Consider the following 18,689-nt stretch of genomic DNA (forward strand, 5'->3'; position numbering starts at 1 on the left):
ACAGCTTCATTTGGCCAGAAAGCATCACTTTTATGGGATCAGAAGCAAACAAAGATACATTGAGAGTCCTGTTCTCCAGTTGTTTTTTCATCAGATTTCACTGATATTTTCTGTGATCTTGATAATCCCACGTTATATCGGGATTTCCAGGTATGGGCCCCAGCTCTGAAGTTCCAGTCCATTGTGTTTTAGTACTGTCGTGATCACCTAGCCACTTAGGTGATTTGCCTTCTCCTTCCCTCCCTCTCTTCCTTCTTTGCTTCCTGCCTTCTTTTCATCCTTCGCTGGTTACTAGTTTTCCTTCTCACCGGCATTAGGAAAAACTTAACTGATTAATACATTATTTCATGAAAGGAAGTGGTGTAAATAGACATTTCCTTGTTTATGTTGGATTCCAAGGATGTTTGTAATTGGCCACCACCCTGATGAAGCCCGTTGTCCATATACCTCAAACTACACAGATAACATTTTGTTTTCTCATTATGCACAATCAGTTTTTGTTTTATAGCTTTGGCATTGATCTGACTCCAAGGACCAGTATTCAGTTTAAAATCATGCTTTCTTAGCAATTTAAAATGAAGCTCATTTTTCGTAATTATTAGAAAAACATTTTCCATTTTGATGAAATAAAAGTGATTTTACCATGCACATACTCATATGAAACAGTCCTGCTTTTCATAATTCTGCTATGCATATATAATTTCTTGAGGAATTACAGCTTTACCTATAACAAATTTATATTCAGCTAATAAAAATACAATTTTAGATTTGAACTGCATTTGTGAAACTTGTTGTTTTCAATCCAGGGAGATTATTCTATCACAGTGTGTATAATAAAAAAACTTCAGAAACTGGATCAGAATTTGCTTGGGATGGGAAAAAATTCATTTCAAATCCATATCCCTCTTCACATCTATAAAAACAAATGCAAATATCCTGGTTTAAAATCTACAGGAAAAAAAATCAAACCAGCGTCATGCTAATTTCTGGTTTAATCCTAACTCACCATTTGTTCAGAGAATGCAATGGCAACCCACTCCAGTACTGTTGCCAGGAAAATCCCATGGACGGAGTAGCCTGGTAGGCTGCAGTCCATGGGGTCACGAAGGGTCGTACATGATTGAGCGACTTCACTTTCACTTTTCACTTTCATGCATTTGAGAAGGAAATGGCAACCCACTCCAGTGTTCTTGCCTGGAGAATCCCAGGGACGGGGGAGCCTGGTGGGCTGCCGTCTATGGGGTCGCACAGAGTCGGACACGACTGAAGCGACTTAGCAGCAGCAGCATCAGCAGCACCATTTGTTAGTCAAAGTAGACATAAGGGACTTCCCAGGTGGTCCAGTGGTTAAACCTTCTCCTTCCAACACAGTGGGTGCAGGTTTGATCCTTGCTGCAGTAGCTAAGATCCCACATGCCTTGTGCCAACAAACTGAAAACATAAACAGAAGTAATATTGTAACAAATTCAATAAAGACTTTAAAAATGGCCCATATTAAAAAAATAAACATAAGGTGGAAAGAATTACATAAAACTTGATGGAGATGTGTATATTTTAGGGAATTATAAAGTTCTTTTATTTGGATGTTTTTTGAAAAGTAGGCAGGGAGTATAAAATCTTAAACAGATTGTTGATTGGAAAACATAGATACATCTCAGAACCCTGGGGAAATTTGACTGTTACTCAGTTTTGCCAAATTTAGCTATCTGAGGGAAGGCTCTGTTTTTGTGAAAGACTGCCTTATATTGGAATCTGCAGTATCTCTACCTTTTAACATTTTCTCAAGTAGTTAAAGTTAACCAACATTGGGTCATTCAATCCACTAATCAAGGAATCAGTATCACTATCAGAAACTTACATTTTTTTGTTAGGAATAGTTCAGCACCTATTAGATCTGACCTCTGGATCTTTCCTCTTTAAGGCATTGACCAGTACTACTTGGATGCATTTGACCATCTCCTAGGAGACTTGAATGAGACTTGGAGTTAAGTCTCATTAGTAAACAAACAAACAGTTCTCTCTTGTTTGGAGCAATGCTGAAATTCCGAGAGGCTGCTAAGTGTGTGAGTGGATCAATAGCTGTTTCCACATGTCCAAAGTCCTTGATCGCGAGAAGATACATGCTTCAACAGAAACTTGGCAGCGGAAGTTTTGGAACCGTCTTTCTGGTGTCAGACAAGAAAGCCAAACAAGGAGAAGAATTGTAAGTAAAAAATATTTCATGCAAATCTTGAGTTGGCTGTTGTGTGTGTGCAGCTCTTATGAAGTGCTGTTTACTTTGCTCTTTGCATTAAAATAAGAATTTAATAAGAGATTGAAAAGCTGCTTGAATGGTGTCCTCAGATGAGATTGTTAAAGGCATTTCAGCCGGTGAGTATAATATAATGGGGTTCAGTTCAGTTCAGTTCAGTCACTCAGTCGTGTCCAACTCTTTGCGACCCCGTGGACCACAGCACGCCAGGTCTCCCTGTCCATCACCAACTACTGGAGTTTACTGAAACTCATGTCCATTGAGTCGGTGATGCCATCCAGCCATTGCATCTTTGGTCGTCCCCTTCTCCTCCTGCCTTCAATCTTTCCTGGCATCAGGGTCTTTTCCAAGGAGTCAGTTCTTTGCATCAGGTGGCCAAAGTATTGGAGTTTCAGCTTCAACATCAGTCCTTCCAGTGAACACTCAGAACCGATCTTCTTTAGGATGGACTGGTTGGATCTCCTTGCAGTTCAAGGGACTCTCAAGAGTCTCCAACACCACAGTTCAAAAGCAACAATTCTTTGGTGCTCAGCTTTCTTTATAGTCCAGCTCTCACATCCATACATGACTACTGGGAAAACCATAGCCATGACTAGATGGACCTTTGTTGGCAAAGTAACGTCTCTGCTTTTTAACATGGTATCTAGGTTGGTCATAACTTTCCTTCCAAGGAGTAAGCATCTTTTACTTTCATGGCTGCAGTCACCATCTGCAGTTATTTTGGAGCCCCCCAAAATAAAGTCAGCCACTGTTTCCACTGTTTCCCCATCTATTTGCCATGAAATGATGGGACCAGATGCCATGATCTTAGTTTTCTGAATGTTGAGCTTTAAGCCAACTTTTTCACTCTTCTCTTTCACTTTCATCAAGAGGCTCTTTAGTTCTTCTTCACTTTGAGCCATAAGTGTGGTATCATCTGCATATCTGAGGTTATTGATATTTCTCCTGGCAATCTTGATTCCAGCTTGTGCTTCATCCAGCCTAACATTTCTCATGATGTACTCTGCATATAAGTTAAATAAGCAGGGTGACAATACACAGCCTTGATGTACTCCTTTTCCTATTTGGAACCAGTCTGTTGTTCCATGTCCAGTTCTAACTGTTGCTTTCTGACCTGCATACAGATTTTTCAAGAGACAGGTCAGGTGGTCTGGTATGGGGTAGATTATATGAAAGTAAGATTTTTATGCATACCAAAGTCTGCTTCTGCTTAACTTGATTGGGATTTGAATAAGAAAATAAAAATTGTTTATAAAAACTGCATTTTTAGAAGGCTGAGTACTGAAGAATTGATGCTTTCCAACTATGATGCTGGAGAAGTCTTTTGCACAGCAAGGAGATCAAACCAGTCCATCCTGAAGAAAATGTAGAAATGTTATGAAATGCAAATGGATGGTAATTCACATTTGAGGTAAATAGAGGGTACTGAAAGTGAGTGAAATTCACTCAGTCGTGTCCAACTCTTTGCGACCCCACGAACTAGTCCATGGAATTCTCCAGGCCAGAATATGGAGTGGATAGCCTTTCTCTTCTTCAGGGCATCTTCCCACCCAGGGATAGAACCCAGGTATCCTGCATTGCAGGTGGATTCTTTACCAGCTGAACCACAAGTGAAGGAAATATAACATTGACTTTTTTGGCTTTTTTCCATGGAGGAGTTGTTCAAAGTCTGTAGTCATACAGCCCTCAAAGTAGACATTTAAACCAAACAGAGCTTCCCATCTCAAGTTATCTTGTATTTATGATGCACATGTTACTTTTTTACTTTTGATTTTAATTGAACCCTATAAACTTTCGTGGTAGAGAAAACCTGTTAATGCTATTGGACAGTACATCTCTTACAAATAAGGATGAATCTTCATTTTTAGCTTAAAGTTGTTTGAATTTGCTGCAGTAAAAACTTAGTTGGAACTGAAAATAAGAAACGTGTACATCAGAAACACAGGAGGAAAAGAAAGGAGAAGGAAGAGTGATCCGAGAAATTAGCCCTTAACTTGAGAAGAACAAAGTTCCATCCCGTAATCTATCTTAGAGGTTTTGATGCTACTCTGAATTCTTCCAGCTTTTGCCCATTGGTTTAAAATCAGTGTGATAAACTTCTTTCTACTTCTTAATATGCAATAAAAGCTATAAAAGGAATTGTTACACTGATACTACTATTTTATTTTTTAAAAAATCAACCTTTTAAATGGTCTATATGTCCAGAATTTTTAAAAGTAAGTATCTAGACTTAATAATTTTTGATGAACTCCTATGTGAAGAATGGGAACAGTGCTGGCACTTTTCTGGTGTCCTTAGAACATACTTTATGACTCCAAAAAATAATTTATTACCTTAAATACGAGAAATACCCAAGACATTTAGAACAGGATGATACATTTATGAAAATTATTGACTCTTTATGGAGACATTAAGAGTAGACCTAAATCTGACCCAAGAGTTAAAAAATCACAGTGTAAAGAATGTATACAATTTTAGTTTCTTCAACTAATGAGAAATGTGAAGAATTTTAGAGTTAACAGAAGGCCTAAAAAGTTGTATAAAGACTAAACTTGAACATTTCAAACTTGAGATAATGGGTAATAATGGGTCTGTGTATGTGTGTAAGTGTATAGGGAAGTGGAGAGGAGATTGGGAGAGAAGAGGGGGCTGGGGACGATTGGGTGGGAAGTGATTTGTTAGTGACCTTGGCAGTACCTGAACTTAAGAATTATGACTTGAGCTGAAGAAAGCCTGGATGTGTAGAATGAATTTGACAGTGAGGATAACTGACAAATCATTTAATAGGAAAGGTCTAGTCCAAAATCTCTCAGACAGGAATCATTCATCATCAGAATCTCTACAACATATTATATACTGGTCATAATCACTTTGTATACATTTGGTTTGGCCTGCAGAGTTGTTTCTTTTAAAATCTAAATTAGCTGCCAGTATTTAAAAATGGACAGCTATCCTAACAACTCTCCTAAAGTTGAACTTTTCATCTTCTCTTGAAAAAAAATTAGAAGATTTGATCATATTTGCTAATGCTGCTGCCTGTACAGCCAGTGCAGACTGAAGCTGCAGGCAGTGGCCTTCTTTAGGCTGATCTTAGAATCCTCTCCAGTTAGCTATATTCTTGCCCCTTCTTACTGTCTCTTACACTTTCCACTATTTGCCTGCTTTTGTAGACATTTGACTTTCAGTTCAGTTCAGTTCAGTTCAGTCGCTCAGTGGTGTCCGACTCTTTGAGACCCCATGAATTGCAGCACACGAGGCCTCCCTGTCCATCACCAACTCCCAGGGTCCACCCAAACCCATGTCCATCGAGTCGGTGATGCCATCCAGCCATCTCATTCTCTGTCATCCCCCTTCTCCTCCTGCCCCCAATCCCTCCCAGCATCAGAGTCTTTTCCAATGAGTCAACTCTGCACGAGGTGGCCAAAGTACTGGAGTTTCAGCTTTAGCATCATTCCTTCCAAAGAAATCCCAGGGCTGATCTCCTTCAGAATGGACTGGTTGGATCTCCTTGCAGTCCAAGGGACTCTCAAGAGTCTTCTCCAACACCACAGTTCAAAAGCATCAGTTCTTCAGTGCTCAGCTTTCTTCACAGTCCAACTCTCGCATCCATTCATGACCATTGGAAAAACCATAGCCTTGGCTAGACGGACCTTTGTTGGCAAAGTAATGTCTCTGCTTTTCAATATGCTATCTAGCTTGGTCATAACGTTGCTTCCAAGGAGTAAGCGTCTTTTAATTTCATGGCTGCAATCACCATCTGCAGTGATGTTGGAGCCCCAAAAAATAAAGTCTGACACTGTTTCCACTGTTTCCCCATCTATTTCCCACGAAATGATGGGACCAGATGCCATGATCTTCGTTTTTTGAATGTTGAGCTTTAAGCCAACTTTTTCACTCTTCTCTTTCATTTTCATCAACAGGCTTTTTAGTTCCTCTTCACTTTCTGCCATAAGGGTGGTGTCATCTGCATATCTGAGGTGATTGATATTTCTCCTGGCAATCTTGATTGCAGCTTGTGCTTCTTCCAGCCCAGCGTTTCTCATGATGTACTCTGCATATAAGTTAAATAAGCAGGGTGACAATATACAGCCTTGACGTACTCCTTTTCCTATTTGGAACCAGTCTGTTGTTCCATGTCCAGTTCTAACTGTTGCTTCCTGACCTGCATATAGGTTTCTCAAGAGACAGGTCAGGTGGTCTGGTATTCCTATCTCTTTCAGAATTTTCCACAGTTTATTGTGATCCACACAGTCAAAGGCTTTGGTATAGTCAATAAAGCAGAAATAGATGTTTCTCTGAACTCTCTTGCTTTTTCCATGATCCAGTGGATGTTGGCAATTTGATCTCTGGTTCCTCTGCCTTTTCTAAAACCAGCTTGAACATCTGGAAGTTCACAGTTCACGTATTGCTGAAGCCTGGCTTGGAGAATTTTGAGCATTACTTTACTAGCATGTGAGATGAGTGCAATTGTGCGGTAGTCTGAGCATTCTTTGGCATTGCTTTTCTTTGGGATTGGAATGAAAACTGACCTTTTCCAGTCCTGTGGCCACTGCTGAGTTTTCCAAATTTGCTGGCATATTGCATGCAGCACTTTCACAGCATCATCTTTCAGGATTTGAAACAGCTCAACTGGAATTCCATCACCTCCACTAGCTTTGTTCATAGTGATGCTTTCTAAGGCCCACTTGACTTCACATTCCAGAATGTCTGGCTCTAGGTTAGTGATCATACCATCATGATTATCTTGGTCATGAAGATCTTTTTTGCACAGTTCTTCTGTGTGTTCTTACCACCTCTTCTTAATATCTTCTGCTTCTGTTAGGTCCATACCATTTCTGTCCTTTATCGAGCCCATCTTTGACGTTTGACTTTAGAGCTGCTGAAATTATGAAAGATTGTGAATATGGCTGCTCATGGAGCGTTAGCATGCTCAAAGAAAGGCAGTGCAGTGTCATGGCTAAGTCCACAGGCCTTGAAGGTGAACAGATCAGTAAGTAAAGCTAGTCTTGTTCTTAACTGAGATTAAGATTATACAGGTTCCTAATCCGAGCTTCAGTTTTCTTAGACACCACCTGGTAACTGCAACTGGAAGTGAAACAAAAGTGTTAGTCACTTAGTCGTGTCCAGCTCTTTGTGACCCCATAGACTGTAGCCCACCAGGCTTCTCTGTCCTGGGATTTCCCAGGCAAGAATACTGGAGTGGGTTGCCATTTCCTTCTCCAGGAATTTTCCTGACCCAGGGATCAAACCCGGTCTCCTGCATTTCAGGCAGATTCTTTACCATCTGAGCCACCAGGGAAGCTCAACTGCAACTGGGACTCTCTAAGTAGAAGCTTTCTTTTGCATTCCTCTTTCTTTCTTTCTTTCTCTTTTTCTCTTTGGCTGTGTCTTGTTGCTGGGCTTTGGTCTTCGTTGCTCAGCAGGCTTTTTCTCGTTGCGGTGAGCAGAAGCTGTTCTTTGTTGCACTGCATTGATCTCTCATTGTGGTCGCTTCTCTTGTTGTGGAGCATGGGCTCTAGGCACGCAGGCCTCAATAGTTGCGGCTTGCAGGCTCTAGAGTGTGGGCTCACTAGTTGTGGCACACAGGCTTTAGTTGCTCCTCAGCACGTGGCGTATTCCTGGACTAGGATCAAACCCATGTCCCCTGCATTGGCAGGTGGATTCTTAACCTCTGGGCCATCAGGGAAGCCCTTGCATTCCACTTTTAAGAGAGAAAAGTCTCCAAGCAAAGCTATTTGATATTAGGTGTGTGATCTTAGAAACTTCTAGAATCTTTCATGAGATCATAATGCTTCTGTTGTCACCTACTCTTTCCTGTCTCTATGGCTGTCTGAAAGGAACTGGTCCTCGGAACGCTGCCCTTTTAGCTGTGTAGGGCAGCAGCTCACCATTGATTGTTGTTTTAATGCACACATAGAAGCAGGAGACTGAGCCCATATTTTTACATCCTTTCCCGGGAGTGTTGGCAGTTGTACCTTTGGTTTGTGATCAAACCACGTTAACAAGCACCGCCCATTCTCCAGGCAGTTTCGTTAGATTATGTTTTTTATTCTGCTTTACATACTAGGTCATAAACTTAGGAAATTGGTTTAGAGATGGGTAGAAAATACCTCCTAAAAAGATTTCTGTATTGTTATGAATGCTGTTCCCTTAACAGATCAGAGTAGATCTGACTTTCTTCATGTTTTCAGATACACTCCTAACTTTTTGAGTTGATAAGTAGAGGGTGTGGTATCTTTGGGTTCACAGGTGTCTCAGTAAAGAATCTGTCTCCAATGCAGGAGATATAGGTTTGATCCCTGGGTCGGGAAGATCCCCTGGAGGAGAAAATGGCAACTCCTCCAGTATTCTTGCCTGGAAAATCCCATGGACGGTGGAGCCTGATGGGCTGCAGTCCTAGGGTCACAAAGAGTCAGACATGACTTAGCGTCAGCACGCATGCACACATGCATGCATAGTACCTTCAAATGCCAGCCTACTGCCTTGGTACCCGTAGTAAAGGAGTTATTTGACAGTCCATGAGCTTCATCTGGTCTGTAGGTCACTGTTAACAGTTCCTGTGAACTCTGGGTCCAGGAAATATGCACTTTAGATTTAATTAAAAAACTTTCTTAGACAGTTGCAATTCATTACTGTGCCTCTTGAGGGCATCACTCTACCATCTACATTATTCATGAATTTGTGAATTTGAATTACAATGTAAATATCACATTCCTTTACATTTTTATTGACTTTCTGCATTTACTATGAGATTTTTTAAAAGACTATGGGCATTATACTTGATTAATAAATGTTTGGAGAGAGGGGGGTTTTTTTGGGCATAGAAATATCTGGCATTCTGTTTTAGTTATCACAGTAGAATAAAATTAAGCTTAAAATGATTAGTGAATGAGATGAGATAGGGGATTTTACTTTATTATACTCTGTGTCATGAAATTCATAAAACAATATCTGGGAATATTTTCTTTCATAATAAATTACAGAAACTCTGGTCTAATGATAATGTGAAGGTGGTGATAAAGTTAATGCATATTCCTAAAGTTTATTCCAATTCTGGCTCATAATATTTGTTTTTTGTTAAGCTGTCAATTTTTTATTATACAAACCAAAGGTTTTGATAAACTAGGAAGTTACTTTGATACTTAGAATAGTATGTATAATTTAATAGGAATCATGGGCCACAGTTGGTGAATTTCAACATTAATCTTATCAGCATAGAATGCTGGTTTTTAAAAAAACTTTTATCACATTTAAGATTCAGTGACATTATTATGTGGAGTTGATTTTCTGCTCTAGTCTTTTAGTTTGTCAACTCAAGCGTGTAATACAATTTATGTAATAAATCTTTGGCTTAGACCAAGAACCAGGAAGGAAACTGAAGCAATAGGATACAAGGTTTGGCCCTTAGGAACTTCTTTCTAGAAGAGACATGAAACAACCAGCGGCTAGTGCAGTTGTTCAGCCTCTGCGTGGCAGGTTGCTCTTAGAGATGTGGGAATGGCCGCTGCCCAGCTTCCTCTTAGCTACGTGAGGTCATTATTTTGCTGGTTCCTGTGCTTTATCTCAGAGCTTTCATTTTCTCCCCCTTTGGTTTTATCCATGAAAATATCTAAATATTTCCCTCCATAACTGTGCACCTACACTTTGGTCTTCGCCTGAATATGCTCAACATGGTTAACATGGAAATGCCTTTTCTCTCCACAGGACATTTTTTCCCAGTATCAAGTCTGTTTAGTATGAGATGAGGATCCTAAATAGGAAAGGCCACCAAATCCTTGGAGAAGTTTCCCCAAGCCCACACAGCGAGGAAAGCTCTGGGGCCTGTATTACAGTGGATTTTTAAAAGCCTTAACAAGCATGTTTCCCTCCCAGCCATGGAAACAATATGGGAGAGATGGAGGCTGGGGGCTGCTGACAGAACTAATCATATTGACCGCAAGAGCACAGTGGTCTTAGACCTTGAGAACAAAGGAGGTGAAAAGTTATACAGAGGCAAGAAAAAGAAACCCAGAATAGTCCAGGTCCTTTATTGTAAAGCTAAAAAAATGGCTGTCCTTAGCCCAGTCCCTCCTGAGAATATCTCAGGTTTATAGCCCAGTTCCAAAGTGTTATGTTGTAACCACCAACAGGGGTAGGGTCAAGGGAGTCAGGGCTTTTGAAGGACAGAACTATGCTAAAGCCATCCCATTAAGATCCATTCCTCAGCTTTCATCTTAATACACCTAGAGATGATCAGTCTAGGTGAGGAACAAATTCAGATAAGATGACTCTAAATCATGATGCAGCTTCTTAATCCTAGGCTGAGAATGAATAAGCACCTCCTTTCATGTACCTCCCCACTATTTTCTGGGGTGAGTCTGGAGAAGCTGAATATCTAATCAGAAGTGAAAGTATAACTAAAATGAAATAGGTAGAAGAATTAGAGAGTTATTTGATTTAATCAGACAAAGGGTCTCTTCTTCATAATAGGGAACATTGTTCCCATTGACTCTTTTCCTGGGAACCCTCAGAGCCAGTGTATGTCTCCTGAACACTCCAGAGGCACGTACTTACAGTTAACCCTTGGCTACCTTCTTTTCCAGTATTGAAGGCAACATGCATACATTCTACAAAAATACATGTGTGCATAAAGCAGGAAAATGATCTGTAATCCTGCCATCCAACTTCTGGTGTTTACTGTATCCACTGACAGGCATTTATTCAGTCTTCAAGGAAACATGGCATTGGTCATGGTAGTTGCCTCAAAGATTGAGGACAAGGAGTGAAGGAGACTTATTTTCCACTGAACCATTTTTGTACATTTGGAATTTTATACCATGTGAAAGCTTGAAAAAATCTTCATAATAAAGAAACCTGATATTCATTCAACAAATGTGGTGACCAGATTCTGGTATTCTTTGAAGTGGAAGTGAAAAACTGTTGTGCCTTTTTGTATCCTTAGTGATATTATATAATGACTATTTCAGTGTATCCTTTCTGTCAGTGGTATAAGTCTGGAACACTAATGAATAACCAAGCTTCAGTCACTGAGAAGTGATGGGCCTTCTGTGCTTCAGTTGAAGAATATTTGAGCCAATTCAGTTGGTAAAGAATCCACCTGCAATGCAGGAGATCTCGGTTCGATTCCTGGGTCAGGAAGATCCGCTGGAGAAGGGATAGGCTACCCACTCCAGTATTCTTGGGCTTGCCTTGTGGCTAAGCTGGTAAAGAATCCACCTGCAATGCAGGAGACCTGGGTTTGATCCCTGGGTTGGGAAGATCCCCTGGAGAAGGGAAGGGCTACCCACTCCAGTATTCTGGCCTGGAGAATTCCATGGATTATACGGTCCATGGGGTTGCAAAGAGTCAGACATGACTGAGTGACTTTCACTTTCACTTTCAGTGGATTATAGCCACTTTTGCTGAGATGCTCAATGTAATTAGAAAAAAAGGACTTCATCCATTTTCAAGTTTGTTTCCAACACACTGAGACATGGAGAAATCAGTTTTCTTATTATAAGGAATGAACTAAAAAGCCTCCCTTTCTGTGTGTATGTTTTCACTGTTTATGGAAAAGGACATTATTTCCTCTTAGAAAATTAATAAATTGATTTTAGTAACCTGCTAGTGTCAAAGTAATTAAAAATGAGTAATAGTTCTTTATCAGAATGTATAGATTTTATAATATTTGAAACAGCTTTCAGTGACTCAGAATGACATTAATTTCTGCTATTTAATAGCAGATAGCCTTCAGCAAAGCTACTGTTTATATATTGTACCTATTATGGATTTTCTGTCTGATTTACTTAATTATTTGGACATATCTTTACTTTCAGTTTTGAGTCATTCTAAATAAGACATCAATAAATTTAATGAGTCTTGCTTTGAGCCTGTTCTCTGTACTCTTATTAAAGCTCTTATTTCTATATTATGATCAGGAGTTCTCCCCAGCAGGTATCTGTGATGATGGAATTGGATTGTTGAGTGAGCTAATTTAATAGGATTCAATGGTTTATGCAGTGGAGAGTTATAAAAGCAATTTGGAGGAAACTAATGATTTCTTTCCATTTTGCCATGCCAGAAAATATAGTTTTCTTCTGTTTTTTTATTATAGTGATCAGGTCTTTTCCCCTTAAAATCTTCAGTCTTTTAATACAGATTATAATATGAGTGCATCTTAAAATCTCTTTTAAAGTAGTTCATGTTCTGGAACATATTGTGTATAGGCTCCTCCTAGGTAAATCTGGACAGGGTAAGTTTGAACTTAGACTTCACTTTGAGCTTTGCCACTTGGTCTGCAGTTCAGGTCCTGTGAGATTCTGGCCATCTTACATAATTAGGGTTTGGGAGCTGGAAGGGAAAAGGGAGGAGAGAGAGTGGGTGCACACTGGTTTGCCCCAATTGTGATAATGAAGTTGACGTTCTGGGGTAAGTGATTCACGTCTTCCTGAGGCTGCATGTATTAGCAGGAAAGAAACCATGAGCTTTTTATCTTGGATGTAATACTTAGGAATGAGGGATGACTAATAAATACAATACCTTAGGATGAGTAGGGTGCAAGGAAACCCTCCACTTCAGGAGCCAAACAAGCCTGCCTTGAAGACTGAACCACCAAGAAGCATTCAGAAGGAAGACAACAACACACAAAAAGCCTTTTTTTAAAATCCTTTTTTTCTTACATTACTGTTGTTTGAAAGAAAGCAAAAGTGATTTATTTAAAATATGTTGACAGGAGAAGAGTATAGATAAATTACTTTAGTATATTTATTACGTTTTCAGACTATTTAAATTCTTTCCTTATACCACTCTGTTGTTCCAGTGTATTGCTTTGGTGGATTTGTGAGTAGAGAGGCTAATGGTTTTGCTAACACTGAATAATACCCCCAGGTAAATAGGGAATATTATTCTTTATAAATGTATGAGATGGGGGTAGGGATATCTAAGCTATTTTAATAAATAATATTTTTTAATGTATTTGAATATGCTGGTCCCTTTAACATTGTCATTGCTGACTACTTCAAGTTTTAAAAACACAAGAGTGTGTAAGCCTATTATTTTAAATGTGATTTTTGTCTAATTTATTCAATAAACTGGAGATGGAAATGGCAATCCACTCCAGTATTCTTGCCTGGAGAATTCCTTGGACAGAGGAGCCTGGTGGGCCACAGTCCATAGAGTCGCAAAGAGTCGGATGCGACTGAAGCAACTTAGCACTTAGCGTTCAGTAAATACAACAAAATGCTTTGAGAATAAATGTACAATACACAAGAAAAAACTTTATAGGTGTAGGACAGTTCAAGTTTTTAATCCCCTAACAAATAAAGAAAATTTTTTTTTTCCTGCAAGATGTGTTACAGCAAAGACTGAGATGAGTTTCGATAGATTTCAAATCCAAGGTTTTTAATGGTTGACGTCACAATATTCTTCAAGCTAACTTTATAGTTTCCTGATGCCAGAACAAACTGTAACTAGCCCTTCTTGTTCTTGATTCTATTCAAGCAGCCTTCCTTCTTGAGAGAAGCTTTGCTCCAGCAGCGTTTGTTGGAACAAGCCAGCTAGCACTGGGCCTGGCACAGCTGGCAGGTCCCTGTACTGTCGCTTGCTCCTGAGGATCATCTGAGAGGGTATCTTGTTTTCCCAGGCCTTTCCCTTCTGAACTGATCTGCTTCCTTTTTTGACACGTGCATTGACCTGGAAGTAGGTATGGGCAGTTTTGGCCAGTACCCACCTCTATAATATTTTGACCTGAAAATTTGAGTTGTGATACTGTGCACCTTTAAATAACTTGGAAAATGATATTCATCTATAACTTAATTGTCAAAGAAATGAGAAAGCAGGAAGCTCTCAGGTTAAAATTAGTTTTGGCTTACTTTATTACTCCTGAGCAGATTTTCCTGGGGAAAAGGTTTGGTTGCCATGACATTCATGTCTAAATAGTAAACTTAGATTGACCTGTATGACTTGAAAGTCAACAAGGGAGAAAAACAACAACCTGTATATTACTATTAGCTTCTTGGTCACTTATTTCTAAGCTTCACTTTTAGAACCAATGATTTGTAAGTTTATATTTACATGGGAAATAGATATAGTTAACACCAAAGATTTCTAAAAGTAGCTTATGTACTATATTAATTGTGCATTATATAAATAATTTCATGTAGTTTTAAAAATATGCCGTTAATATTATGTGACTCATTGCTTTAAAATACTATGAAATTGAGTTTATGTTCCATAGTCTTAACAGGGATAAAATCACTTTTTATTTCTCAGCTGCTCTCATAGCCCCCTTTACCTGATAATTATAAGTATGAATGAACAATTATGAAACCTTTGACATGTAGAACATACTAATTAAGACAGCATCGCTATTATTTAGTAATCATGTGAAAAATCTACCCAAAGTTTTAGTTATTTAAAAAGCAAACCCTGAGTATGAGGAAACTTTTGGAGCTGAAGGGCATCCTTGTCATGATTGTGGAGATGGTTTTGTGGGCATATCCAGATGTCAAAATTTATCAAATTATATACCTTAAATATGTGCAGTGTATCACATGCCAATTATACCTTAATAAGTGTGTATAGGGCTTCCCTGGTAACTCAGCTGGTAAAGAACTCACCTACAAGGCAGGAGACCCTGCTTCTATTCCTGGGTCAGGAAGACACCCTGGGGAAGGGATGGGCTACCCCACTCCAGTATTCTTGGACTTCCCTGATGGCTCAGATGGTAAATAATCTGCCTGCAATGAGGGAGACCTGGGTTTGATCCCTGGGTTTGGAAGACCCCCTGGAGGAGGGCATGGAAACCAACTCCAGTATTCTTGTCTGGAGAATCCCCATGGACAGAGGAGCCTGGCGGGCTACAGTCCATTGGGTCACAAAGAGTCAGACACGACTGAGTGACTAAGCACAAAGCACAGATGTGTTTAGAAAATACAAACCTTCTGAAAAGACAGCTTTCAGAATGGGAGAAAATAATAGCAAACAAAGCAACTGACAAAGAATTAGTCTCAAAAATATACAAGCAGCTCATGCAGCTCAATACCAGAAAAATAAATGACCCAATCAAAAAAATGGGTCAAAGAACTAAACAGACATTTCTCCAAAGAAGATATATAAATGGCTAACAAACACATGAAAAGATGCTCAACATTGCTCATTATCAGAGAAATGCAAATCAAAAGCACAATGAGGTACCATTTCATGCCGGTCAGAATGTCTGCTATCAAAAAGTCTACAAACAATAAATGCTGGAGAGGGTGTGGAGAAAAGGGAACCCTCTTACACTGTTGGTAGGAATGCAAAATAGTGCAGCCACTATGGAGAGCAATGTGAAGACTCCTTAAAAAACGGAAATAGAACTGCCATATGACCCAGCAATCCCACTGCTGGGCATACACACCGAGGAAACCAGAGTTGAAAGAGACATGTGTACCCCAATGTTCATCACAGCACTGTTTATAATAGCCAGGACATGGAAACAACCTAGATGTCCATTGGTAGATGAATGGAAAAGAAAGCTGTGGTACATATACACAATGGAATATTACTCAGCTATTAAAAAGAACACATTTGAGTCGGTTCTAATGAGGTGAATGAAACTGGAACCTATTATACAGAATGAAGTAAGTCAGAAAGAAAAACACTAATACAGTATATTAACACATATATATGGAATTTAGAAAGATGAGAACGATAACCCTATATGTGAGACAGCGAAAGAGACTCAGATATAAAGAACAGACTTTCGGACTCTGGGAGAAGGCGAGGGTGGGATGATATGAGAGAATAGCATTGAAACATATATGTGAAATAGATTGCCAGTCCAGGTTTGATGCATGAGACAGAGTGATTAGGGCTGGTGCACTGGGACAACCCTGAGGGATAGGATGGGAAGGGAGTTGGGAGGGTGGTTCAGAATGGGGGACATATGTATACCCATGGCTGATTCATGTCAATGTATGGCAAAAACCACTACAATACTGTAAAATAATTAGCCTCCAATTAAATAAATTAAAAAAAATGCAAACCCTGGACCACGGTACATGGAATCTCTGAGGTTGTTAAGCTTGTTGATTTTGCAGTTGCTAGTGATGATCACTGTAAAATTTGATAGCTTAAGCTTAATGTTGCTTTCTTAATCTTTGAGTTCAGACCAATCAATCTTGTTTTTAGATCAGAGAAAAATTAAAGGCTTTGTTTTTCAGGACCTTTATTGAGCAAGTGAGGAAGGAAGGTTAAATGCATATGTTCTAAGTTTCCAAATTTCTAATAGAAAATTTGGAATATTGAAGCTTTGATTAGAATGTGTCTGGGTGTCAGTTTCCTCAAATTCCTACATGTGGTTGGCACTCAGTGTTTAAGTTTGAATGATATTTCCACTTCCCTTTTAGTTTGAGTTTGGAGAAACCTCTAGAAACCTAATCATGTAGCTATACCTGCCATCCCTCAGGAGAGATTTGAGGAAAGTTGTAGCCTGGCAGCCCTTCATTTCCTCTCTCCTTCATCTTCCTTCTCATGGGCCTCACACAAGTACAGATGTTGTGGGTTTGGAGGCAAGATCAGACAATGCAGTTTTTACAGTAATGGATTTGCTATTTGTTGATCAGCTGCTTTTATTTCATGTGCACTTTGAAAGATATTTCAGTACAGTGATTATTGAGCTTTAACTATGAATAATTTCCATTATTTTCAGAATTGTTTTAGAAATGAAAATTATAAGAAGGTTCAATGACATGTTATGTGCAAGGCAGTTTAACATTGCTTAAGAATGGGTGTTTGATATGGATGGGACTCGACACATACCTGAAGTAAGCCGTATTCTCTTTAAAAAGGTTGAATTTTGAACTCAGAAGGGGCAAGGTGTATTCAACAGGTCTTGAAAACCAAGAGCAGTAGATAATTTCCTCCAGGTAAAGCTTATTTTAGCATTATTTTGCTCTCTGCACAATGACAAAAACTTGGTGTGTGTGTGTCTTTGTATATATGTACACAAACACACAAACTGTGAACATGTATGTATACGTACACTGTGTGTGCATATATGCATACACATAAACACAAGGATGTCTGTGTGTGTGTGTGTATTCACACACGTACATTCTTGATTTCATAGTTTTTCAGTTCAGCGCTAGTTTCAGCAGCAGAGGTTGTACTCAGCTGATAACAAATATCCTGGTCTGACGGATGAAGTGGTCAGGGCTCAGTGTTTCATATTTTGGAGAGACACTGGAGTGCCCTGTGGGGAACTTCCACTTTATACTAATTCAAAAGGCGTTAATATGGCCCCCTCATTGAAAAGCACCTGCTGGGATCCCTGACTCCCCTGCCACCGCTGCGTGGGGTGATGTGGGGTGTCCCTTCGGCAGCTGCCTCTGACTCATCTCATGCCATTAGCTAGACTCTCTCCAGGATTCCTTGGAAACTGTGTGCTTGCCTGAATAATTTACTACCTAGAGATCAATTATTCATAACTCATTATTACAGCTGATATAAAATCTAAAGGTGGAGTCATTCTACCCCTCATGAATATCCAACAGATCGTCAGGAGATTGCAGTAGAGTTTTAAGTCCTCGTGGTCCCCACTCTCTGTTTGTTTGTCTGAAGGGATCCCAGAGAGAACAGCCTTCTGAAATGGAAGCAGCGAGGATGAAAGCAGCAGCAGATGACTCCCTGCTGGTCATGCTCCAGTGCTTCATCTCTGCACGCTGTTTGTCCTTTTAACTCTGGCCTTATTTATACCTAGAAATAAAATTTCAGTTTGGGAGAATTTGGGAGACATTTATAGCACTGTTGGTTTATTAAACTACTCCTGGGAGGCAAACAACGATGCAAAACTTGTCCTTAGAATATCTTTTCTGGGACAAAATGCACTAGGTACGTATTGTACCTTTTATTGACATTAGTCATGCTGCATTTGCTTGTTCCATCAGTTATATCTGAGTTGTATTTTATTTATTTTTAGCCCATATCTTTCATATAAAAAAGAAATGCTATATTTTTTCACATATAATATATGAAAAGCATTCTAATAAAAGTGTGGAAGTATAACCAAAAGAAGCCTAATTATTTTTTTCCATTAAGGGAATAGGAAATTGACTTAAGCCAGACTGATTAATTTAAAAAATAATCACCAATCCTTTAAATACGTGTAGAAAATAGCTGAAGAGTTTGAAGTTCAGTTACTTGCGCCGTGAAGCAGAGGTTTGGTTTTGGGGTTTGGCTGCCGCTGGATTCACTAGCGTTGACGAATGGGCAGAAGTCTGTGAGCTTTACACTCTGGGAGCCATCTCAGTGTGGTGGCTTTTTTTTAATTACCAAAGATAGATTGGTATTGATTTTGGGCATAAGAGCTCTAAGATGCTGGGGTTAATCTTTCCCCAATTAGAAACCCCAGCCTGTAGATAAAAATCCCAAACTGTTGAGAAAGCATTTTTTAGTAGCATTCTCAGATTTTTTGTGT

General features: G+C 39.3%; 1 protein-coding gene across 41 annotated transcripts in view; it reads left to right on the top strand.

Moving 5' to 3' along the window:
* The window catches only part of NEK11 (NIMA related kinase 11), a 272,407-nt gene that overhangs the window by 1,120 nt on the left and 252,598 nt on the right, over positions 1-18,689 (top strand). For 27 of the 41 annotated variants that reach the window (XM_086345852.1, XM_086345908.1, XM_086346034.1 and 24 more), the window contains exons 2-3: positions 5-150; positions 1,922-2,203. In XM_086345852.1, coding sequence (XP_086201978.1) covers positions 2,034-2,203 — 170 coding nt within the window. In that variant the 5' untranslated portion in view covers positions 5-150; positions 1,922-2,033. The remainder of the gene's footprint in view (positions 1-4; positions 151-1,921; positions 2,204-18,689) is intronic. The other 14 variants (XM_086345865.1, XM_086345969.1, XM_086346105.1 and 11 more) reach the window with 1 other exon arrangement.

Source organism: Bos grunniens, chromosome 1 (assembly GCF_055505025.1).
Source record: "Bos grunniens cultivar Pamir isolate PY7600 chromosome 1, Bosgru_T2T1.0, whole genome shotgun sequence".
In the NCBI taxonomy this organism is placed as follows: Eukaryota; Metazoa; Chordata; class Mammalia; order Artiodactyla; family Bovidae; genus Bos; species Bos grunniens.